Genomic DNA, 24,567 nt, shown 5'->3' with positions numbered 1-24,567 from the left:
TCTTGAAAAATGTGAAACTAAAGTATTTATATAAAATATATTAATGGGACTGAAATATGTGTATAGTGTGTGAGCAGGCTTGCCAACATGTGTGGACAATGTAGCCAATCGCTGTACGGCTCGGATGTAGAGCCAAGAGCCCCTCTCAGTGTGTTCGCAGACTTGTGCTGATGCAGCGTCATGGGGAGGGAGGTTCTGGGAAACTGAGTCCAATTACAAAGCCCACCCCAAAGGCTCAGAAGAGCTATGTATTCACTGAACTGACCCCTGATCCTACGTGTCTAGACTCTTACACAACTTTAAAGAGACTGCAGGAAGAAAAAAACAGACAGGATAAGTGAAAACATTGTGAGAGAGGGGTCTTTGCCTCTGGAAAAACCCATCCTTTCAGTACCAGTGTTCTTAGATGAATGCAGTTTTGAAACATTATATAGAGTATCTACAAACACAAACACTTGATCGCAGGCACATTTGTTAATCTTGGCTCAGCATACCACTTGGTATATTTTACCTCCAAGTGCTACTGAATACTACCTACTCAGCTAGAGAAAGGCAGGCAGAAAAGCACGACCTCGTCGCCAAACCAAACACACACCCTGAAAAGAAGAATAAAATGGAAGGGTGGTTTTTATATATTATGGTAGTATTTAATACCATCCTATCAGAGGCCCTAAATATTTTCTTGACCTGAAAGCATATGGTGTCGAAAGGTGCAGTGAGACAGGGCAGGGTAGAGTACAACAGACTCAGAGAAAATCAAAGCAGAAACTCTGTACCTCCGGGACACACACACACACACACACACACACACACACACACACACACACACACACACACACACACACAGACAGTTGCACTGAGGGGCAAACAGAGTGTGGTCCTGAGCTCTAACTATGAAACACGGCCAGCAATAAAAGCGTCCGTTCGATAACCGCCTTGAGACAGATAACCCATCCAGGTCTGTTTTGATTGGCTGATGGCCATGGTCACACAACCAATCCAGTGTTATTAAAGATTCTTTCATTCAGCATTTTCTAACTTTGCTCCAGATGTTTGGCAGGCTGCAGGGCCAGTGTGTGTGCATGAGTGTGTAGGCGTGCATGCATGTGCAGGGCTGGTGAGAAAGAGCCATACTTTCTCATCTAAAGTATGTCAAAAGTCAATACCTGCTGCGCTCCTGTGTTATGTCTCTCTCTCTTTCTCTTTTCCCCACTTCATCTTCTCCCTTTCTGTGTTCTCCCTTTTAGCCTTTTGCACAATACTGTATTTTAACACTCTGAGCTGGCCAGGATATAGGTCGGTAAGAGAAGAAGGGGATTAGTGAGAGGGGAGGGAAGCTGCGCACAATTTTTTAGGAATTTTTCTAGGTCTGTTTTGCCCAGGGGATTGTGAGTTGTTGAGAAATTCATACTTCTTGTGAGTTTGTGGTGTGTGTGTGTGTGTGTGTGTGTGTGTGTGTGTGTGTGTGTGTGTGTGTGTGTGTGTGTGTGTGTGCGTGCGTGGGTGCGTGTGCACAGTCTATAGGTGGATCTGGCAGACAGACAGACAGACAGACAGACAGACAGACAGACAGAGAGAGACGGGGAGTCAAGACCGTCTCCAAACAGAGCTTGAGGTTGGGCCTACTCACGCACACACCAATATATGCATGCAAGAACACGTGCAGACACACACACTCACACACACACACACACACACACACACACACACACACAAAAAAAAACACAAGGTCCCTTTGTCTGAAATCAAGAAAGTACGGGGAGGAAGATGGAGTGAGAAAGAAAGAGAACACAGTGAAGAAATGGGTTGCTGCTTGTGCATATTTGGACCAGGAGGATGTATGGGTGTGACTCATAAAGCACAATGATTCAGCAGTGGGAGCTAGTTAAAAATAACAGCAAATAAAGAGCCAAATGACATGATGAGACTAGGAAACCGCAGAGCACACATGTGCTGCCTAACACACGCTAACAGTGTTGGCCACCGGGGGGGTCCCATGACCTCTGGTATTATGTGTGTTTGTACAAGTATGTCTGTGCAACGGTGCTGGGCCCACTGAGTGAGCATGAGTGAGTCATCATCAGTTGAATGCAGCAGCACCCATTCACACACCCTCCACCTCTTCCCCCCTCTCCTGGCGTCTCTCAGCTACCCTGTATTTACACACCTCCCTCTCAGCCCAGAAAACTGCTGTTCATCTCTCTCTTTCTACTTATCCTCTGCTGGAATGAGTCACCAGAACGACGGTGAAATCTGTCTGTCTCCTTTCCAGCTGCTTTATCCTGCTGTCTCTTCTGGTGCTGTTTGTCTGTCTATAAAACATCTATTCACCCCTGTCACCCAGAAACATATTACCCACTGACTCCCTTCAGGGTTTTTGTTGCATATTTACGTTGTTTTTAACTGTGGGCCAAAGCTTAAGTGTCAACTACTAAAACTGTGAGAATGGGAAAATGATACGATGCTGCGGTATAATGTTATTTAAAACTGTTTTCAGTGAGATATCCCCACATTTGTGGCTTCTAACACTACAGCGTTAATGAGGCCTATTTAGCTGCACCCAAACTACAATGAAAAAGTCACGTGAAAGCAGAGTTCAGTTAGATGCGCATAACTGCTGCTTCAAAATTAGGTGTGAGCAAGTAAAATTTTGACTCAGCTTTGGCTAAAATTGAAGATTAATTTTTGTTACTTTTTAATAAAAAAAACAAACAATATTTGTTCAGAGAACTTAGCACACACAAAAAGTGAAAAGTACATTATCCCGTCATTCAAATGAAGGCTAGAGTTTAACAGAGTGCCCTTGTCAAAAATTCTTGCAACAGTTAACAAATTGATTAAGGTCAATTTTTTAACTGTTGCAAACAAATTGACCTTAATATTAGACCTTTATATAGCAAATAGACCTTTATAACCTTCAGTTAGATATAATATATATATATATATATAAGATATTTGTATAGTGTATCTGTGTATTTAAAATTAGCAATAATGACACAATCACACAGGTACTTATTTTTATTTTCGATATGATTGTATTCGTTTTTTGTTTGTTTTTTTTGGATTACGAACATCAGTGGTGCTGCTACGTTTACTGTGTGTGTAACGGCCTGCAAAAAATCCCACACCGTATCGGTAAGGGTAATGTGAAAAGATTTTTCCAGTGGGCAGTTCCTCCTAACAGAACTTATGTGCGTACCGTCCCAATAACCAACCTTTACACACAGCACATTTAAGACAGAGGCACAATAGGCAGGTCTGATTTCATTGTGTGTGTTGTTGTGTTAAAAGGACATCTTTAAAACACTTTTTAGGTTAAATAGTTGGTGGGTATGGGTGTACTAGACAACTACACTTCTAGCCTTCTTTTTAACCCATTCAATCCTCATGATTGCAAACCGTCACCCGAAACTGAAAATAAGCTGAGTTAACCTTTGCATAGCAGGCGTTGTAAATCAAATGATGTTCTTACTCTTAAAAGAAATAGTTGTAAGTACTGGTGGCCAGACCTGTTTGCTGTAGACACTGGTGGAAAGTTTTCATTTGTAGTTTACTTGGTAGGCCCCGCTATGAATTACAGAATTACTAATTACTTAATTTGTATGCAGTGCTTAACATTAAAAAGTGAACAGTTAAATATATATCCAAAGATAGACAGACCTGTCAGGGTGGGTTTGCCGTGGGCAATGGGGATTGGGCCCAAACGCAGACCAAACAGCCAGACTGGTGTAGTTTAATACTTTGTTTGACCAAAATGAGCTTACAGAAAGGTGTTTCAGGCAAGTATAGGTAGGCACACAGACAGACAGGCAAACAAGTAATAGGAAGGCAGTCTGATACAGGTCCAGGTAATGGAAATGCAAAACCCAGCAAGCAACTAGGACTATGGCAAACAGGATGAACTGACAATAAACAAAGGAAGTGAACTGGTATATGTGGTGAATGGCTGATGACTGGAGTCAGAGCAGGTGTGACAGTCAGGTTATAGGGAAATGAGGGAAAGTCCAGGTTCATCTGCTGGAGAGCAAGAGGATGGCAGGTCTGGTGAGTGAAACATTGTGGTTGAAGAGAGGAACTGAGGAGCAAACTGTGACACCCACCACACATTGACAGTCTACTTACTTAAAATGACAAAACTCATAATTTATTTTACAATTATGTTGTGCCTCGTTTGTTTTTGCCTCACTCTCAAAGATTCAAATACATTCAGAATACAGAAATGTGCGAAAAACCAGAAATTAACTTGCTAACATAAATGTACTTCTAATCAACAAATCAAATAAATATATTATATGCAAATTATAGAGATATTCTCACTCACCTGTGAAGCATTCACATACAATAGCCTAAATATGATCAAACAAAAATTTGTTTGCCTGCCTGATTGCAAGTTTGCTGATGTGTTCGTGCCTGCACATTTGCAGAAGGACAGAAAAAAAAACAGCTGTACATGACCATTAGTCTTTTGTTTTGTTTATTTTGTTTTGTACTTTGCTTTTGTGTTCTCATGAAAACATGAAATATTTCAACAACAATAACAACTTGCCCAGTACCCAAAAGTTCTGGAAAAACCCTTCCACTTTTCTTGTGGTCTTTTGACATTCAATAACTATTTATTCCCTTTGACCCAGCTGTTGGAAAAAACCCTAAATTAATTTTTTTTTGTTGCAACTTCTGACTCATTTGTGTGAATTTCACCTGACAAATTAAAGGAAACAGTGTGCCAATATTTCAAGAGGATGGCAGGGCCCGTATTTTGAAGAAAAGAGGAAAAGACAGTGGACTTGCCAGGACAACATGACTCAGAGCAACACTAATCCCTGACCTGAGACATCAACCAACCACCTCAATCAATCACGCATAACCCCTGACATGACATCACTACCCACACAGCTGGACTTTCCAACACTCATCCTTGTGTCACCATTATCTAAAAGTGTGTATGTGTTTAAATGTGACCAACAAAGCAATTGTAAATTCAAAGAAACAAGAAAGTTTATTAATGCAGAGGAACAGAGGAGGAAAACAGCTCCAGCACAGTGACCGGTCTCTTATTAAAGGCACTGTCACAGTCCTGTCAGATTTCCCACCAACAACACACTGCGCTCTCCCTTTGGTGACATGGTAATAACAAACAGCTCCACTCAGCATTTCCCTTACATGCCCACATTCACACATGCATAAAAAGTCTTCTGTCTCATTTATGTTCATCTCTTTTAGAGAAAATATTTAAAACTGATAAAAATAAACAAAGTGGACGCATCATAAATGCTGCTGTGATGCTGTCAGTGATTAATTACATGTGCCATTGTTTCCTCGTGAGTCAAAAAGAGTGCAAGAAGTTAAACATCTGTGAACATGTGTATCCTGCTGTGGCGGTGACGTCAAAGACAGCAGTGTGTTCATGACATCACTGACAGAGTGTGTGTCTGTGTGTGTGTGTGTGTGTGTGTGTGTGTGTGCGGCTCAGGTCCTAACACACACTCACATATGTTAACAGCTCTCTGCATATTGTTCTCAGACAGCTTGTGACAGGCCCTGAGCCAGACGCATACTGCGGCTCTGATGTCATCACTGCGACAGAAGAACTGTCTGTATTTGCTTCTGCTTCCTCACCATCTCACTCACACACACACACACACACACACACACACACACACACACACACACACACACACACACACACACACACACATCCACAGATGTCACACAGCCATGACCTTACCCCAGGCCTGCGACGCGGCTATTTTGTAATGTCTTCGCATTCCAGTTATGAAGCCAGAGAAACATTTGATGATGGATTGATTGCAGATGACACACACCATTTAAACTGCATTCAGGCTGATAGAGGCTTATAGGACTCGCAGAAGATACACAAACTACCTCAAAACGCAGAGACAAACATATCATTATGCAGACAAGCGGGCATAAGCTGTCTGTGTTCACCTGAGAAAGGGATAAAGTTCTGTAAAGTGCTGTTTAGTTTGTGGTTTAAGTCCCGTGAACACGTGTGGTTGTGTAAGTTGTGGAGGGAGGCACTTCAAGGCAAATGGAAAGCCAGTGAGGACTAGTGTGCATGGCGGCACATTTTGTCCAAGCCTACTGTAGTTGCATAACCCTCCCTGCACAGCATATGGAGCTGGTGGGTTTCATAGGATTTATTGGGATGTAAAATAAAGCAGTGTGAGAGTGGCACAAAGAAATTCAAACCCAAATCTCTCACATCTTCCAGCCTGGGCCTGAAATAGACACATGCGGGACAGATAGAGGCCCAAACTCAAAACTCAAAAGACATTGCATTCACCTACTACCTCCATTTCCTGACTGAACCGCTAGTTATTCAGCTATTACGTCGGGACAGGTTTGTGTGTTTGTGCGTGTCACCAATGTCTGGCCCTGGATTCCAGGAAAAATGCTCATAGCTTTCTAACACATGCTCGGATGTCAGCTTACTCAACCGTCTTGTGACTCCTCGGTTCCTCCTTTCATCCATCCCTCATTCACTTACATCATCCCCCCTTTTCTTTGAATGACAGGAAGGACAGATTTAGACCACTCAATCATTTCAGTCATTTTCAGTCATTTAAAAGTTTTACAATGCTTTTAGGTTAGTGGCCGAGCATCAAGACAGCTTAGCAAGTGTTTTGTGGGTGCTGCTATTGTGAAGCTCGGCCTTGTAAATGAATAAATGAGAATAGAATAGAATAGTATGAGAATTAGGTTGAGATGCTACTTATTTCAAACTGGAGTGAAAGCAAGAGAAATATACGTGGTTGGTTAATGACATAGCGTACTTGCATAACCTTTGGCTTTTATCCAGAGGGTTAGAGCGACTGCACATCAAGGAGAATGAAAGAGAGTCTCTCTCTGGCTGACACATAACCGTTGGACGTGTAATATGAGGGAGGGAAATGGGTGGCGGCCGTTGGTGATATGACTCTGGAACGAGATCTTCCACGTGTTGTGACACTCCTCACCAGCAAATTGAGGTGGGAAGGTGCTGATACAGCCGGTGGGGAGTGTAATAATCGGACTGCTGGAGATTTTGGGAAGTTGTTTAGACTTGGAGAGCAGAGTGTAAATAAAGCACACACTTTCATCTCTCCTCCGGCAATTTTCTTACTCCAGTAACTGCTAACTACAGTAGCTATTTTATGCGCTGAGAAATGTTACTGGGGAGGAATGGTTGCAAGAACCGAGAGCCTGAGCACAAAGGGAACTTCTGGGTTCTGAAAATCACATTGACATTTGTAGTAACACAAATTACTTAAAGTTCCAGCTCAACTGTGTGCTGTGTGGTTTAGTCTATATGTCTACACACACGGATGGCTGTTTTTATTAAAATTATATAATTTTGTTTATTTAATATTTCTGTTTTACGCAACCTTTAACAGACACCATTTCCCACACGCCTAAGACTATTAAGGGTTACATGACAAGCTTGACAGACTGAAGCCATGGGTGAGCTACGCGGATAGATGTTGTAATAACTTTGTCGCCATCTGAAACCCCTAGGCCAACAGGACGCCAGCATGGACATTTTTTAAACAGCATGAGATTGCAGCTAAAATGTTGGAAAGATGAAATTGGTGACAGGTATGTGGGTCGATATCATGGATAAAGAAGGGCTGTGCTGAATAAAAATGATGGGCTGTTGTCTGTTATGAAAGCTAACAAATTAATTTTGTTAAAAACACAAAGGAAGGGAATTCTAATAGTAAGTGCTTTAGTAGTGTATTGATCTACTGTCTCTTAGAATATAGACATAGACAATATAGACACATTTGACTTTTCAGCAAGACAGATATACTCAATGAAAGAGTGCATTGAGTTTTAGAAGGTAGTGGAATCAGCTCTCCTGGATCTGCCAGGACTTCGTCTCTCTTTTGATCAAATCTGAGACTTTTTGTGGGTATTTATTTTGATTAGACCGATACTGAGATGTCCAGTGAACCCTAAATAATTAAAGGAGACTGAGAAATGGAAGTTCCACAGTCACCTAGCATTGTTATGGCGATTCCCCAACAATTCCAGCCTCAACAACAGACACAGAATAAAATGCTGAGAAGCAGAAGAAAGAAGAAAAGCGGAGGAAAGGTGTTTCATTTCAAGTGTGACGATTTGGGTGCACACTCGCTTGTCTTCAGAAATCAGAAACGTAACCTACTTAGCTGACAATGTAGGTGTTTCTGTCTGTCTGAATGATTACATGACCTATTTCTTCAGGGTGTGCAAATGTATTGGTTAAAGGTCAGGACAATGTGACTCATCCAACCAGTGATCAGTAATGGAAATAAAACTCTTAACCAATCTCTCTGAGTGTGTGGGTCTATGTGTAAATTTGTGTGACTGTGAGGGTGCTGTTTACTCACATGTAATACTCTTGCTGGGTGTTGTGAGCTCCGTGTGTGAAAGGCTGCTGATCCACTTGTCTCCATCATCGCCTGGCAAACTTTCTGGGGTGCCATTTGACCTCAGTATTAGGGGCTCAGTATAGATGTGGGCCACATCTAGAAGATAACACACAAATACTAACACAATTAAAAAACGTTTTCTGGGTGACCACAAAGCTTTATGTTTACGTGAAGTTTATTTTGAAGCTTCAGAGGTTCAGGTCCCCAGCTTTCTTTCCTGAATGAGTAGCTGCTATCCAAGTGGATATTATAAGCTATCAGCAACAAGCTGTTTTCCCACTTGCAGTAAACTTTTCTACTCCCATGTCATTTCCCATCCACTAGCACTTAATTAATTTAAACTGAGTAGTTGTGCTGACTTCAACAAAGCAGAAGATTTTGTCTGTATGTGTTAGTGTGTGCTCTGTCCTGAACTTGCATCTGGAAGCAGTTAAATCCAACCCCTTAGGACTGTTTAGGGGTCTATGTGCATGCTTGTGAAACCTGAAATCCGTGTGGGTCTATGTGTGTGCTGGGATGGCTGTTTGTGTTTGTTTAAAATGAACACATAAGAGGACGCACACGTAATATACATACAGTAAATACATGTCTGGGTGTTTTATATGTTCACTGGTGCCATGCAGTGCTCTAATGAAGCAGTTATTATGCACACACACTCATACATACATACATACACACTACACAGAGGCCTTCAAAGCAGGGCAGGCCTGGGCCTCTGAGAGGTGCAGACTCATTCCTGGGCAAATGGGAGCCAGCTGGGTTTGATAAACACACACGCGCGCACACAAACCAAACCACGTCCTGTGCGTGGACTCAACACTTCCCGGCTATGTTTATTTACTCTATCCACTCTAGCTCACTCCTCTATCTGTCCTCTCTTTCCTGTCCTCTGCCTCTCATACGCTTCGTCTCCAGTTCACATTCACATCCACATACTTTATTTAAATACATTTATTTAAATAAATTTAAATTATATAACGTCAATGCAAAAGTATCTCAGCAGTAGAGAGTTGAATGAAAAGGTAAGAGGAGTGCTTTGAGCGAAGTGAAAGAGAAGACGGAACATAATAAAGGCAGTTTAATTAAAAATTAATTAGTTTAATTTTCTTGGGATAGTTTGAATAGTTGGTGGAATCCAGTTATCTGGTTCTGATATTGTGTTTGTCTAAATACGACTACAGTATTAACGCTTTTGATTGTCATCTTAGTAGTTGGAGAAACGCTTTTTTCATTAAAGCATGCGGATAAGAAATCATAGTACTTGAATAAAAATACGTACAGCTCATATGACAGAGCTGTCTTTTTTATACTTTATTATAAAGCTGACATGTGCTTCCTCCCACCGTCCAAAAACATGCAGTTGCAGAATCAACCCTAAATTAGGTGCGAATGTGAGCGTGAGTGGTTGTTCCTCTATGTGTGGCGCTGCGATGTACCCCGCCTTGCGCCCAATGTCAGCTGGGATTGGCTCCAGCCCCCCTGTACGCAGTATAAAGCTGACATGCCATTATATGCATTTTACTTACTACTACACTTTAAAGTGAACTTAGTTTAACTACTGAAGAGAGGACCAGTTTAGTTTCCATTTACTAAGATTATTGGTATACTTTAAAGGCTGCGCTGAATTTCAATATTATTAGTTATTGTCTCGTCAAAATGACAAGATTCTCATCCTGAGATATCATGAATCTGTGAAACCATTTTTTTCTTAATTATTCTAGAGCTGCAGATATTTGTCAGTTAGTCAAGTGATTGATTGATAGAATAATGCAACTACTTTCATAGTCAATTAATTGTTTAAGTATTTTAAGAAAAAAACACCCAAAATTCTCTGATTTCTTTGTCAGGATATGTACTTAATCAAGGATATAATCAGCAAATTAATCAGTAGAATAATATTTAATATTATAATTTGACTCCATGAGATGAGCACGAGTTTTACTTGACATAGTAACAGATGAAATTATGTGATAATCGTTGCACGTGAAAAATCATAATGTTAAATATATATGTGAATATGTTTGTGAGTGTTTTTACTAATGTTTGTAATGTTATATTGTTGGAACAGTGAACCCAGAACCATTATTTTGTGAAGCTCAACAGGATGACATGCAACACAACCTGCAACCTGTAGAGTTCCTGTCTGAAGGAACACTATCTTTATTTTCTTAGAAAACAACTGGTCTGAATCACTTGGCTATGTAAGGTGGTTGAACCTTGATGAATTTGTGTGATTTGTATTTTTTTGTGTAGTGGGATTTCTTTGTGTGTGAAGTTGGAGGAGACGTAAACAGGACCTGAAAGGATGGGAAGTGCTTCTTGCTCTTCCGTTGTATTAGACAGCGGTACACACACACACACACACACACACACACACACAGACACACGTGTTTGTCTCCTGCATGTGGAAGCCATTTTTAAGGTCCATGTTGCATCCATTAGTCTCAATCAGCCGGCTTCAGATATGAAAGTCACTAGTGAGAACTGTTGCCCTTGACACTGCCAAATGTCTAGTTAAGAGATATGTGTGTATATCTCATGTATATTATGGACTACGTATGTCACTGGCAAGCAAGCAGCATATATGTATATTAGTGCTGGGCAACGATTAAAATTTTTAATCGCGATTAATCTCATAGTTATGCGCAAAATTGAATAATGAATCATAAAGTAGTGCATTGTGCACTTTTAATTTAAATGTATTGCTATATACACAAAAGTGCAATAATGTGGTTTTCCAACGAAGGTTAAAGTCAAGGCAACTGGACTTGGTTGTAGATACTGAAAGACGTTTCATCCCTCATCCAAAGGACTTCCAGTATCTTCAACCAAGATCAGTTGCCCTTGACTTTAACCTTCATTGGATAACTATGACCTGGATGACTGAGAATCTTCATAGACAACATGTGGTTTGCAAACACTTTAAACAAATAAGGTGCTTTTTATCCGCAGTATTCCCTTTGCACAGTAGCGATAAAATATTTCTTGTAAATCTCAACTTGTACATTAATGTAATCAAATCAAATATTAAACCAAAGCTATTTGCCACTGCCAGGGCATTACCTTTTATCTAGCTTTTTAAAACAAGTTAGAGTCCAGAGCTACGATCATAACATCATAACAGGCAACAGGTTAACACATATGAATCTGTTGTCTTGTTTTTTTCTGAACAGGTATCAGCAGAAACATTTTCTTTTATCAGGGAGCAGCATAAACAGTCTATGTTCAGTAGCAAGTGGCCGTGATGGTGAGGTGATTGACTCATGCACACGCCCACCCACCCATCTTTAACGTTTTGTACGCGACGCGGAGCACAATTCATTGGAAGAGAGACTGATCCTCGCTGTTTCTGAGTTTCCAGAACCTATTACTGTTTACTAAATAGTTATCAGGACATCAACAGGAGGGAATTCGCATGGCAGAGCATCCCTGCAAAACTAGATGAAGGCCTATTACGTAAAGTTATGTAGCCTATAATTTTAACTGAAGTTAAATAGGCTGCAGCTGTGTTGCGCACAGAAGCCGTTGCCATGGTTACTCCCCACAGAGCGTCTGCCGTTTACTCGCGGAGCACTGTCTGTTCACCAGAGCAAAGAGCAACCCTGCAGGGCCAAACGACTATGTTGTGATTTTAAGAACGTTCCTAAGACCAACATCTGCCCCAATACTAATCAGCATGCAGTGTGTAGCTATCCACTTTGCTATGGCATTTGATCGCTTGTCTTGCTTTTGTTTGTCTATTTCTCCCACACACTGCATCCAGCCTGACGAAGCCTCCCGCTGCTTGTTTCGGTGGCTGATTTGCAGTTTGATCAACATCCCACCCCTCCTGTGACTCATGGTTTGACTCTACGTGTATCCAGAGCCAGTGAGCAACGGACTTTCAAAATAATAACAATAATAAAACTGCGTTAACGTGCGATAAAATAATTGTTGGCATTACTTAATGAATGCATTGCGTGCGATAACGTGCTAACGTGCCCATCCCTAATGAATATAAATCATTACATCCATTCACTCATCCCTTTGCATTTTGCTTGTATTGTAATGACTTTGGATAGCACTCAAACTAAAAAGGTTTCAAAGAAGAAAACATATGTAACTCCATTCATGCATCTGTCCATAGGCCCAACCTGCCAGCCAGCCATGTAGTCATGTATTTTTAATTATCTGATTAAACATAATGTTTAATATTCGTGTAATTAGGTAATCCGTTATCAATTGGTCCATCAAAATCTATCAGTTAACTATAATGTTCCATTGTTCTATTACAGCTGGGATCCATTTATCAAAATATTGAGGATGGATCATAAAAACTTAATATTTCACCATGTGCTGGCGGGCAACAGTTGATTTTAATGACTGTAGACAGTTGGCAGGTTTTTGAAAATATTGAGATCAGTAATATAATTCAAACAAAAATCGTTTTAAGTGGCATTTATCGGTTATACTCATCCTCTCTCTCATGTTGTTTTGTCCTCATTCTCTGGAAGCTGCTTTGGGGGGCCATTATGTCATTATCAAAGCCACACGAAAGCCCAGCATAAGCAAACTTCGGGAAAGAATAAAAAACAGTCTTCTTCAGCGGAATCCATTTTACTACATCTGAGAAATAAGGATTTTGCTAAACTAGCAAGACATGAGTTGTGAAAACTCCTTGGAAGTGTGACAAAAATAAATAATAGGAGTTGTAAGGACACGAGAGTATCGCTGCCCTTGTTGGAAAAATTAATGTTAAAGATATGAATAAATCCATACACCAAGTATCTGAATATGGGTATAACACCTGCTCCTTCCTGCTAAGTACGCGTTCAATCACCTGGTCAGCCGAACCCCTCCAAATGTCAGTACAGTAGTCTGTTGTCTTCTCATTTAGAAATCTGCTACCCAGAGTACTATGGGTTAAAAGTGAGTATGCCTTGTGACTCTTTCCCTCTGTAAACGTTCAAAACCACGATTGTTGGAGCTAAACACATCCCCACCAAACCCCTAGTACCATCCAAGCAGGCCTTCAACCAATTGTGTGTTGGCATTAGCATCAAACCACCAAACCGCGCGACCTCAGAGCCATTTCTGAGATCTGAGAAAGATGAGCCTCTAATTCAAATCAGACCAGAGCAATCAAGAGCCGCTGAGGAGATCTGGCTGCGTGTTTACACATGTGGGAGAGTATGAGTGTTTGTTTGCACACGCTTGACTTTGTATGTGTGTGGGTGTTCATGTATGTGCGTGTTTATCATGTGTGTTTGTAATTTGGTGTATGTACACGTGTCAGCGGGCCTAAAGGGGCGATCCAGAGGAATTTCAGTTTTCTAGTAAACAAACAGTTAACCAGTAAAACAAAAACATATGGATGGCATAGGGGAAGCATAAACACAACACATGCGCGCACACACACACACACACACACACACACACACACACACACACACACACAAATCCAGGTTATGTGAGCTGGCAAATGATGTGACATATCCTGGATCACCTGAAGGGGAGCACAACTTGCTGTTCCTCTGGGTATTATCTCTGAGTGTTGGTTCACAGATTGAGCAGAGTGCTGAGCTGAGTTTACCTCAACCCTGTTTCCACAGCTTCACTGATACTTCTTCAGAGGCACAGACTTCTAATGTGTATACGAAAGGAGGTCTCTTAGGTGTGTACATCCCTTTGGCAAAGACATACATATCCCACACAGACAGGAGCAAACAGGCATCCTAAATGCACCAGATGAGTTAATAAAGTGAAACTTTTATCACACTTCAGACTTATTCATACCCAAGGAAAAATTTACATGTTTTTTTGAAAGCAGCACAGAGACAGGTGGAGGTAAGAAAAAGATAAAGAACTATTTCAACGAAATAAAAAATAAAAAAAGTGTGTGTGTGTGTGTGTGTGTGTGTGTGTGTGTGTGTTTGTGTTTGTGTGTGTGTGAGTGTGAGAAGTGTGCAAATTTTTATCTATTTAATATAATGTAACTCTTGCAGTCGTGATGTCTAAACCATTTATATAGTATGTAATAAGTACAATTTACAGAATAATCAAGTATATGATGTATTAATATAAGTGCAGTATGTATAATATAGAGAAACTATACCATAATAATAATAAAACAATAATATTAAGTATATATAATAGAATGGAAGAGAATATTATGATATAGCATACAATAGAAACGTATTAAAGAAAAATAATAGCAATCTATTAGTAATATAGTATTGTTATATAGTCATGTAGTCAAGTAATGTAATGCAGTGTAAAACAAAATATTGTTAGATATGTATACTTCACAATTTTTTATAACTCTCTATTTTTTCTGACTTTTAACAGACTAGATAATCAATCAGTTAATGACAACAATAATCACATTAATAGATAATACAAAGGATCGTTGCAGTTGCAGCCCTACTTCAAAGTGCACTATTCATGCACAAATGGGTGCACACCTTCACACCCTGCTGACTCATCTCTAAAAACATAAAGATAGAGATGAGAGTTGAGAGAATAGGAAAGAAGACACAATGAGATGAGGTGAAGAGCATCCGAGCAGAATAATGTTCAGCAGAGCGGAGTTAGAGGAGACGACGCAGTAGCAGCTCTCTGGCCAGCAGTAATGACTGGAACTGATTGAAACCACACACAGCCGCTGGGGTTCTGACCAGGATGAGGGATAATACAAAGAAGAGTGCACATAACTACAGCCAATGTGTGGTTTTTATCTGTGTCCCAACAAATATACACACCCATATATGCACACACACAAAGAAAAGGAAAGAAGGGGCAATTGTTAGGCAGCAATCCAGCCAAAAGTTGATACACACACACACACACACACACACACTCATTGTACAGAGGGGCTGTGAGAGTGCAGCACTGGAATATGTCCAAAATCAGAGATTATAGCTGCTGAGAGAATGAAGCAGTGTAAGCTCATTAAAGACAAAAACTGTCTGCTGTTGAACAGGCTTAAGGGGAATTTAATTGTGTTACTTTGTCTCTGAGATTCTTCTGGTTCCTGGGAAAATACAGCTTTGCTAACTGAATACTATACTGCTGCTTTTAACCTGAAATGGAGACAACCCCACCTGACACACATACACATACTGTACAACATATGGAAACTAAGGTCTAACCGTCAAACGGTCGTAGAGGATAAATATTAATATAAATATTTTACTGGCATAAAATTATTTAAATGTAAATTACATTTACAATGAAAATGTACTGTTTGTTCCACTGTAAAATATCTTCACTCAGACATTTCTCTGTCACAAATTTGTTATCTTAATGTTATGTAAAACATGAATATTAATATATTGTGGTCTGATTTGTGTAATTCTAAAGCATCAGTAGCCACCTTAAAAAAAAACAATGGTCAGGCTCGACATAGGACTACATAGCACCTCTGCCACGACTGTAGACTTGAAACTGGAACAAACAACAACCACACACCTGAATGGGTAATCATCAAATCTGGCCCTGCTGCAGTAACTGTACAAAAACAGGCTCCGGCTCAAGTATCTCAATAAGACAGTTTGCTTGTTAGTTTGTACTATCACATCATGCTGACACTTTCTATCAACAGTATATGTCATGGGTAAGGAGGATTAAGAGACTCTACTCAATTCAGGAGTTTGTGAGAAAGAGAGAGAGAGAGAGAGTGCCAACATAGCAGCAGCGCAGCAACAGTTTCTCAAATGTTTGCGAGGTGGTGAAGGGAAGAAAAACTTTGCTCATTTTCGTAGTTCAAATATGCTGTAAAAATGCCTCAAATTGCTCCTAGTTTATTTCAGTCTCTGTGAGAAACCAAATTAGACACAAGCCTCAACAAACCTCAGGGACTAAAAAGGGACAAGTAGGCAAATAGCAGCATCTACACACTGGAGAGAGAGAGAGAGAGAGAGAGAGAGAGAGAGAGAGAGAGAGAGAGAGAGGAGGATGTAGTTTAGACCATGATAGACAGAGGAATGATTCAACGGTGGCAAAAATATATGGACATTAGTGCTGACAGATTTGTAAATGTCAAATAGCATTTTTGTGGTCCACATTTTATTCAACACAATAAACTTATACCAAACATTATCACTAGCTTATGATCTTGTTTTCACATTAAAGGAATGAAAAAATAATGCTTGCTGTTGAGGTAAATAAATATAACGCAGATAACAACTAATGTCAAATAATGACCAACTTCATGTATGTCACATCTGACAAGGTAGTTAATTGATATCTGACTGACAGGACAAGGTGATTCACAGCCCCAAATCCTCAAAGTCCCGACTCAGAGCTCTTTAGATGAAAAGTTTAAAACAATAAGATGTGCTTAGAAGTTGAACTGAGAGAATTTAACAACTTTCTGCCAGCTGTTGGTCAATAATACTTGATTACTAACGAGCACTCTGTTTTTGATCAGCAAAAGGACACATCACATAATACACAGAGGTATATTTTTGAGTAAACCATCTGTAGGTGAGTGTAAAAAGTGCAGACCAAGTTTCCAGAAATCATAGCGGCCAAACAACAGCTAAAAAAGATGCATTTTGTTTGGGCAGCTTATGAAATTACTATATATCGCTGTCGACAACAATGAGCTCCAGTGAAAACCTCCTCCAGCTTGTTAAGACACGGATAATAATGCAAATCATGGTTAGAATCATAGGGGTGATTTAAAAATTGCTGTATTTAAAAATTGTTATTTCAATATAGAAACATCAATTCAGAAACAAAAGCAGAGGGATGGGCAAGGAAAGAGAAAAAAAGAGAGTGAGAGAGACGCCACTGGTGAAAGAGAATGAGGGAATCTGGCATGTGGTGGTAAGAGGCTCCTGTCTAAACAGACGGCCTCATTGCATCTTCGTGCCTGAGTGAGAGCAAGACTCACAACAGCAAGAGGCACACATCTGTCAGCACACACACCACTGTTCAATGGCCTTGTAGCGACTGAGCAAAGCTTTACTTTACAAAGCTTTTTTTAACAACCACACTCCTTGCTGCTGTTATGGATATGATGTTTGTTAAAAAGTCGGGAGAGACTGCTTTGTTTGGAGGTGAAAGGGGGTGGTAGTGAAAGCAATGTTTCCCACAATTAGCCTATAAATTGGATAATTATCAACGCAGCCGCCACATATTGATTTTCCAAATTTTTAGATTTGGAAAGGTTAAGGAGCTGTACTGAGGAGCATATATTCGTGCAGCACCTCCTGGCTCGCTCCCTATCTCTCGTGAACATCGCTAAACAACATGTCCAATGTTAGAATAGTAAAGTAATAATATTACTTTTTTAAGGAGTAATAAGTAACTAGTAATATATTACAATTTCTGAGTAACTTGCCCAACATTGGTGACAAGACATCCGCCTGCTGCCTCTCCTCTCCCATCTTAACACTAACTACCCTCCAGGCAGTCAATGGACATAAAGATGTTACTGTGATGTAGAGACAGAGCTCAGTTAAAATTTTATGGATGAAAGATACTTTTGTTACAGATTAATAACTCACCACTCTGAAACTCTTGCAGCTGAACAGAAGCCGTGTTTACCGGCTTCTCACGACCCGCCTTTCTCGGCTTCTGATCGGCTAGTAGTCCTTAACTAGGAACTGCGCATGTGCAACTGCCAACAAAGATCTTGTAGAGGTGGAATGCAACACTCCATAGCTAAACGAAGCGTTCAAGACACGGGGTGAAAAGAGCAGCTGCAGCAATGTGCAGTATGACAAAAAATATGGTATTTTTTGAAAATGAAACCATGTAAACCTGTTCTGGTACAACCCCTAAATAAGATTTTGAACCTGAAAATGAGCACAATATGACCACATTAAATCTTACAGGTTTTGTATCTGTAAAACCTTCTCAACGCCAAGAACAGCCACTTTTTGAGCATTGCGTTGTTTCATCGTCGTCTTTCGACCAATCAGAAGTTAGTAGGCGGGATTAAGAATGAGTATGCCGTTTTTCTATACAGTTAGCTAGCTACCTGACTACATTCATGAAAAAAAGCAACTGAAAAATGGTGACATGTGTGGATGACATTTACGCATAGACTTACATAAATAACAACTCTTGACTCTTAAATCAGTGTTCTGCTCCTAGCAGCTGCTACAACAGCTTCAATGTCAGTGGCATACTGATTGCTAAGGGCAAAACAAAACACCCAACAAGAAACTGACTAAATTAATGTCAATTTGAATGAATTAAATGAAAGAAAAAGGCAAATCAGTCTGATTATCAGGCTAGCCAGGAACAGGAAAAGAGACATTACAGAGATAGTACATGGGGGTAAGAAACTTATTGGTAGCCGTTCAGTGCAAAAGTTTGATTAAAGTCTCAGTTGGATCTATATATGTGCCTGTTGTGATATCCCAAAACCCTGCACTGCTCAGGCAGAGGGATGGGTGGGGGGTGAAGCAGAGAGCTGAAAGCAGGGCCTTGTTGCCCTCAGTGGTAGCCTGACCAATCTTATCCTCCCCATTCTGGGTCACCTACCTACCCTCAGCCTACACACACACACACACACACACACACACACACACACACACAAACATGCTAGACTAGTCAGCCAGACAAGCAGTCTAACTTTAGTGGGAGAAGCCACAGTTATACTTTGTGTTGGCTTCCTGGGCAGCATGTACAGGTAAAGTCAGCACAGCCACAAGAACATGTTCAGGCACAACCCTAATGTTTAATACCTCTAAAACATTTCTCAGAGGTACCATCGTTAAATCTGATGCTGTACTTACACTCTTGGTAAACCGCAATGTAGAAGAGAACAGAGATGTGCGTGTGTGGATTCAGTATTTTTGAACATTCAATACAGTAATCATAATAGATTGGGTTGAGACTTGCCTTTAAAAAACAAAACAAAAAATATAAAAAGAATTCCATCAACTATTGAAAATGTTTGCGGCAGCTGCCCATGGCAACAAGCCACTTAAACCTCTGCACACTTCCCTAAATGTTTACCACACCTACCCCAATTACCCCATAGGGCCTGCACTCTGAGCTGCAGTCAGTGAAGCTTGAGGGAACTTGAATCATTTCGGCTAATCCTGGATGAGTCATTCAGGCACAATATTTCCCTGAGCTGGTCCATGTTCCCTTGTTCCCACCCCAGCGTCAGTCAACCCTTACCATGACCAATCACACAAAGGGGAAAGGTCATAGGTTAATTCCCAAACCCCCAGGAGTCCCATTGCAGCCTTTAAGCGTTCCACAGCCCTGAATTGGTCATGACCCCTTAAATGATCCAAGGCGGCACGTCCCCCACACGGACCGATCTCCGATCACACAACTGTTTTGTCGGTCGGTGGGAAGGCCTCTGACCTAATGTCTCAGTATGGCATCCGTCATAAACACCACAGTAATTTGGGGGGGGGGATTTAGTGGGAGTTACTAGAACACAGCTTCATTAGTGGTGACTAATAAGCATTCTTAAAGTTTTATACACAGCAGTCACTCAAAAATACGTACTTTTACGAAGTTGAATAAATGGGTCTATTCTTGTGTTTGGATAACAAGATCTCCTATAGCTTGCAAAGACAGGATGCTGTGTTGCTATGTATTCACACACATAGGAGCATGAAAGAGCATGGAGAGGTCTTCTCTCTCAGCACTAATCCACTAGCGCTTCTTTTCCACAATAAATGTCTTAATCTCTTAATAACTATTTATTACTCTTATTTGACGAGCCACAGCTGTCTATAAGCACATGCACACACAACAACAACACACACACCAAAAAGCAACAAAGGAGGTTTAATAGAACTTATTGATAGTAGTTGTAAACGTTAGCCTAATAGAGGCACGTTCAGTACCACGTAAGTGTTTGTCGAGTTTCTTGTTCTTCCTCCAGCACATACACACACACACACACACTTACTCACACTTACACACACACACACACACACACACACACACACACACACACACACACACACACACACACACACACAGAAACAGCTACATGCCAACGTTAGGAAAGCTGTTTGTTTAGGTTTGCGTGTTTTTCCACTGCAATCTCGTCCTTACCTGCACTAGGACAGGGTTTTGGGTTTGGGCAGCTGTTCGCTCTCTCTGCGGTTGAGGTTGTGTGTGAACTGGTTTGTGGAGCTGTTAGATTTGGGTCCCCATCATCAGGTGTCTCTGGGGAGATGGCAGGGGCACTCTTCTCCTCATCCATGGACATAGGCCTGGCTCTTATGGGAGGAGGTGGAGGGGCCAAGGAGTGAGCCTGAAGCAGAGAGAGTAAATATTATATACATCTACATGTGTTAGATATATTATTACAGAGATGATTGCATGGGTCACATGCGAGATTTCTCGATGGCCTTTTAAACTGAGCAACAGGCCGACAGGCTGTGTTTTATAGATAGAGATGTCGTCAGGCACAACTTGAACCAGCATGAATCCCTTTCAGCTATTCTGAAATCACTACAGGAAGGGCAGACTGCTTTCATGAAACAGTGGTAACACAAAGGATGTGCCTAATCATAGCCTACATTTAATTAATAGATTGTAAACTCTTTAAAGAAACGTTGTGCAACTAATAAAAAGGGCTTTTCTTTATTTATTTATTACAGTATTTCAGGTGCTTTATTGGAGAAAATCAAGATCAGTAATTTCGGCACTAAAGCATGAGATAAAAAGACACATTAACAAGAGAAGCATGGAGAAAAAAAGTCGAGCCAAGAGTAATTCATCATCAGAAAAAGGATCCCAAGGATATGTCATGCTTACTCACAAGAAAATGTGCATGAGGTGCATAAAAACTGTCATTGCTCTATATCACTCAGTTTAAGAGCGACTTATCTCTGCCTTAAGCTGATGTGAGGTGAGCGTTCTGGCGCTAAATGGCTTATTTCAATGATAAAGCGCTATATAAATGTAATGCATTATTATTATTATTATTATTATCAAAACTCCTGCAACAAGCACAAAGAAAACATCCATAGCCTATGATGTGATATGTGTGTATAAATCATGTAGCCTATAAATATTAAACGGGACAAGTTCGGTGCATGTGTCACGTGCCAACGTGTGTTTGACGCGCGCATACCCTGCCAGAGCAGCTCAGCTGGACAGCTGTTTGCGCGCTCCCGTGATTTTGCTCCGCACTCGCTGCCCCCCCAAAAGATTTGACAACCTATAGCCAACTTTTTGTGAAAGCCTTGATGAAGCGACGTTTATCTAGTTCGTATTGTGTTAATGCAATTACCTTCAATGCTAAATAACCACAAGGGCTTAGTTTTGTACTTCTGAAACAGTTAAAGGGTTTAAAAAGTTTCGGTGGAAAGAGAAAACGACATCTCACATTTAAAAACAGTGCACGTCTAGCTTATGTGTGACCGTTCACCCATGTTTTAAAAATGTTAAAGTCTACCTTTTTAAATAAAATCTAAGCTGAACTTTAGTATAATAACACTAAATGTTAATAACAGGCGTACTCTGTATACCTTTACTGCTTGCGCCCTGCTTCCCCGAAACGAGTCCCTGCATGCTCAGACCGAGCTCAGCTCCAATGAGGGGATCCTTTTCTCAGTCTGCCTTTATATCTGCAGCACAACAACTCGCTTTGAACCACAACAACAGCACGGGGAAACAGCCTCTTACCTTCTCTCTGGATGGGGGCGCGCTGCAGCCAAACCTTTGACTAATTCATTCTCTGACCGCTCCAGGTGGACTTCTCGCCCTCCGAGACCTTTCCCGTCCTCTTTCCCTCCACTCTTGTCAATTTACACGACCACCGAATCTCCTTTCGACTCATGCAGGTGGCCCCAAGCTCCCAATTCAATGCATTTTTCTCCAGCGAAGATAGTTTTCTCTCCGCCTCCAAAGTTTCTCTCTCCGGCTCGCCCCGTCCTCCAGCACACCAGATGTTGGGAAGTTTGCGCGTCTCTGCAAGCCAGCTCGCCGAATACTTTTAGTCTACACTGCAGGTTTTCTCGCCATCTGTTGCGTCTCTGAGAACAAAGTTCAAGTACAGCACTGTCCCAAACTTGTATAAACTCCTAAAATGAGCAGTGCCGTGTACTCTGTGTATCTCTCACTCTCTCTCTTTTACTCCCACTATACTTGCCCCAGACTTCTGTGCTGCGGCTATTGGACAGGAAACTACTGTCAGCCGTGATTGTGCTTCCTCCAGGCTACAAACTAGTTGGGCTGAACTATACTGTCATATAATTACCCCTTAACCCGAACCAGACACAGCACTAACACAGGGTAGCTTTCATCAGGATTTATGAGCCCAGGAACCATATGTTTTGTCATTAATAATAGAGTAAAATATAACTTTTTATGTACAAGAGCAGCAATGCAGGTAACGATCCTATAATAATCCTACAATACTGTATGCAGGGAAAGATGGTTCATTTGCTGCTTTTTGTCAGCCAATGATGCTTTTTTTGTTTCAACATTGAAGAAACTCTAAAAACATAAATGTTAATTGTGAGGAACCAGCTGTAATGATGAGGTTCATTGTTATTTTGTAAAACTCTTTCTTCTTCAAACCAGTAGCAATTGATTTTGGCAAGATGCCAAGTATATGTTTTGTACTCTGCCATGACTCAACTAAACCTTTGTTCTTCAGGTGCAAGGTCACTGTTTTTGAGTTTGTAGTGATTCACTGTGGGAATTTTCTTACATTCTTCTTGGTGTGCATGAGGCCGTTTAAGATGTCCCAGTGTAAGACCAAACTAGGTCATTTAGTCAGTGGTGACTCATGATTCATCCTCATGTTAGTAACAGTAATCCCTGCAGAGCACATCTCTAACATATACCTATATTATAATGACATCAAGATTTTAACTGAATTGATGTATGTCACAATTTTGCACTCTGTAATCTGAATGAAAATACATTAAGTGAGACGAGAAAGTACAAATGAATCGTCTGACATCCGTAGTGGACATTCCACCTAACAAAAAAACTAATTAGGTTTAGCTAAATACAAATTTACCAGGGAGTCAGTATAATAACATATACTATAAATGTATATTTACATTTACGCTCACACAAATATGGATATACAAGAGATTTGACAGTTATAATAGTTGTCAAACCTGTGTTTATAGCACTACATATTGGACATGGTAAATACACTGACTTTTCTTGAAAAATAATGCCAGCAGGTGTGGATGCAGGACCTGATATTCATATTTTAAGCCACTGGTTACCCAGCAGCAACAAATGTTTTGAAAAAGACTTGTTAAACACGTTATATGTATATTTTACTTTGCAATACAATAATTAAGTTTAAGGCAAAAATCCAATAACAATAATCCTTGAGGGTAATCTGTCTGCCAATTTCAGCAAAATGTTTGTTTGTTTCACAATAACTTTATTACATTTAGCTGACGCTTTTATCCAAAGTGACTTACAATTGCTATATATGTCAGAGGTCACAGGCCTCTGGAGTAACTAGGGGTTAAGTGTCTTGCCCAGGGACACATTAATGGATGTGTCACAATGAGGAGTTGAACCCAGAGTCTCTCACACTAAAGGCATGCGTCTTATCCATTGCACCATCACCACCCCCTTATGATGACAAAACTTATCTCCAACTTTGTTGAGGGTATTTTTGAATTATGAAAAGTATTTTCTTATTAATACTGCAAGAAGGAGGTGGCTGGAATAAAACAAATGGCCAAAACATAAGAAGTAGTTTTGTTTCTTGGGCCACACACGATACAGAAAAAAGAAACAGCCGATGACAGACAGGCCTCTTTCTGCTCATGCTATGTTGACACCTTGAGGTTGTGGCCAATGAGAGTATCACTGATTTGTGTCAGTGATTGATGTTTGAAGGTGTGGCAGGGGTAGAGCTCATTCTCAGCAGCAAATTTTCTACTTGAGAAAGGCCTCATTTTACAAACAACTTGATAACCTCCTATTCAATTTGTGTGTACAATCAGTCCTCTGAAACAGCCAGGCTTTGACACTGAAGTATTTGTGGGATTTGTGCTCTGTGGGGGCTCAGCGTCTGTCTGGGCACGAGGGTCAGAGCTTGTGTGGGCAATGGTAGCGTTAGCGAGATCTAGTTCCAGCAGGATTTGTTTTTTGGTTTATTAAAGAAATACAGACATGCTATATTTTATTCAGGACAGCCGAATACTTACAGCTCACCAGACCAGACTCACTTTATGATCCAAATCTTTTTGTTACA

The 24,567-nt window shown here is 40.6% G+C and overlaps 1 protein-coding gene across 1 annotated transcript in view; it reads right to left on the bottom strand.

The window, feature by feature from the left end:
• mdfi (MyoD family inhibitor) overlaps positions 1-22,436 on the bottom strand; it is a 28,280-nt gene extending 5,844 nt beyond the window's left edge. Inside the window, exons 1-3 of the mRNA XM_046029405.1 lie at positions 22,017-22,436; positions 20,436-20,637; positions 8,373-8,510 (exon numbers count right to left, since the gene is read on the bottom strand). Coding sequence (XP_045885361.1) covers positions 8,373-8,510; positions 20,436-20,592 — 295 coding nt within the window. The 5' untranslated portion in view covers positions 20,593-20,637; positions 22,017-22,436. The remainder of the gene's footprint in view (positions 1-8,372; positions 8,511-20,435; positions 20,638-22,016) is intronic.
• Positions 22,437-24,567: the final 2,131 nt, after the last annotated feature.

The sequence above is a fragment of the Micropterus dolomieu genome, linkage group LG18 (assembly GCF_021292245.1).
Source record: "Micropterus dolomieu isolate WLL.071019.BEF.003 ecotype Adirondacks linkage group LG18, ASM2129224v1, whole genome shotgun sequence".
Lineage (NCBI taxonomy): Eukaryota > Metazoa > Chordata > Actinopteri > Centrarchiformes > Centrarchidae > Micropterus > Micropterus dolomieu.
This window is presented reverse-complemented; position numbering and strand designations above follow the sequence as displayed.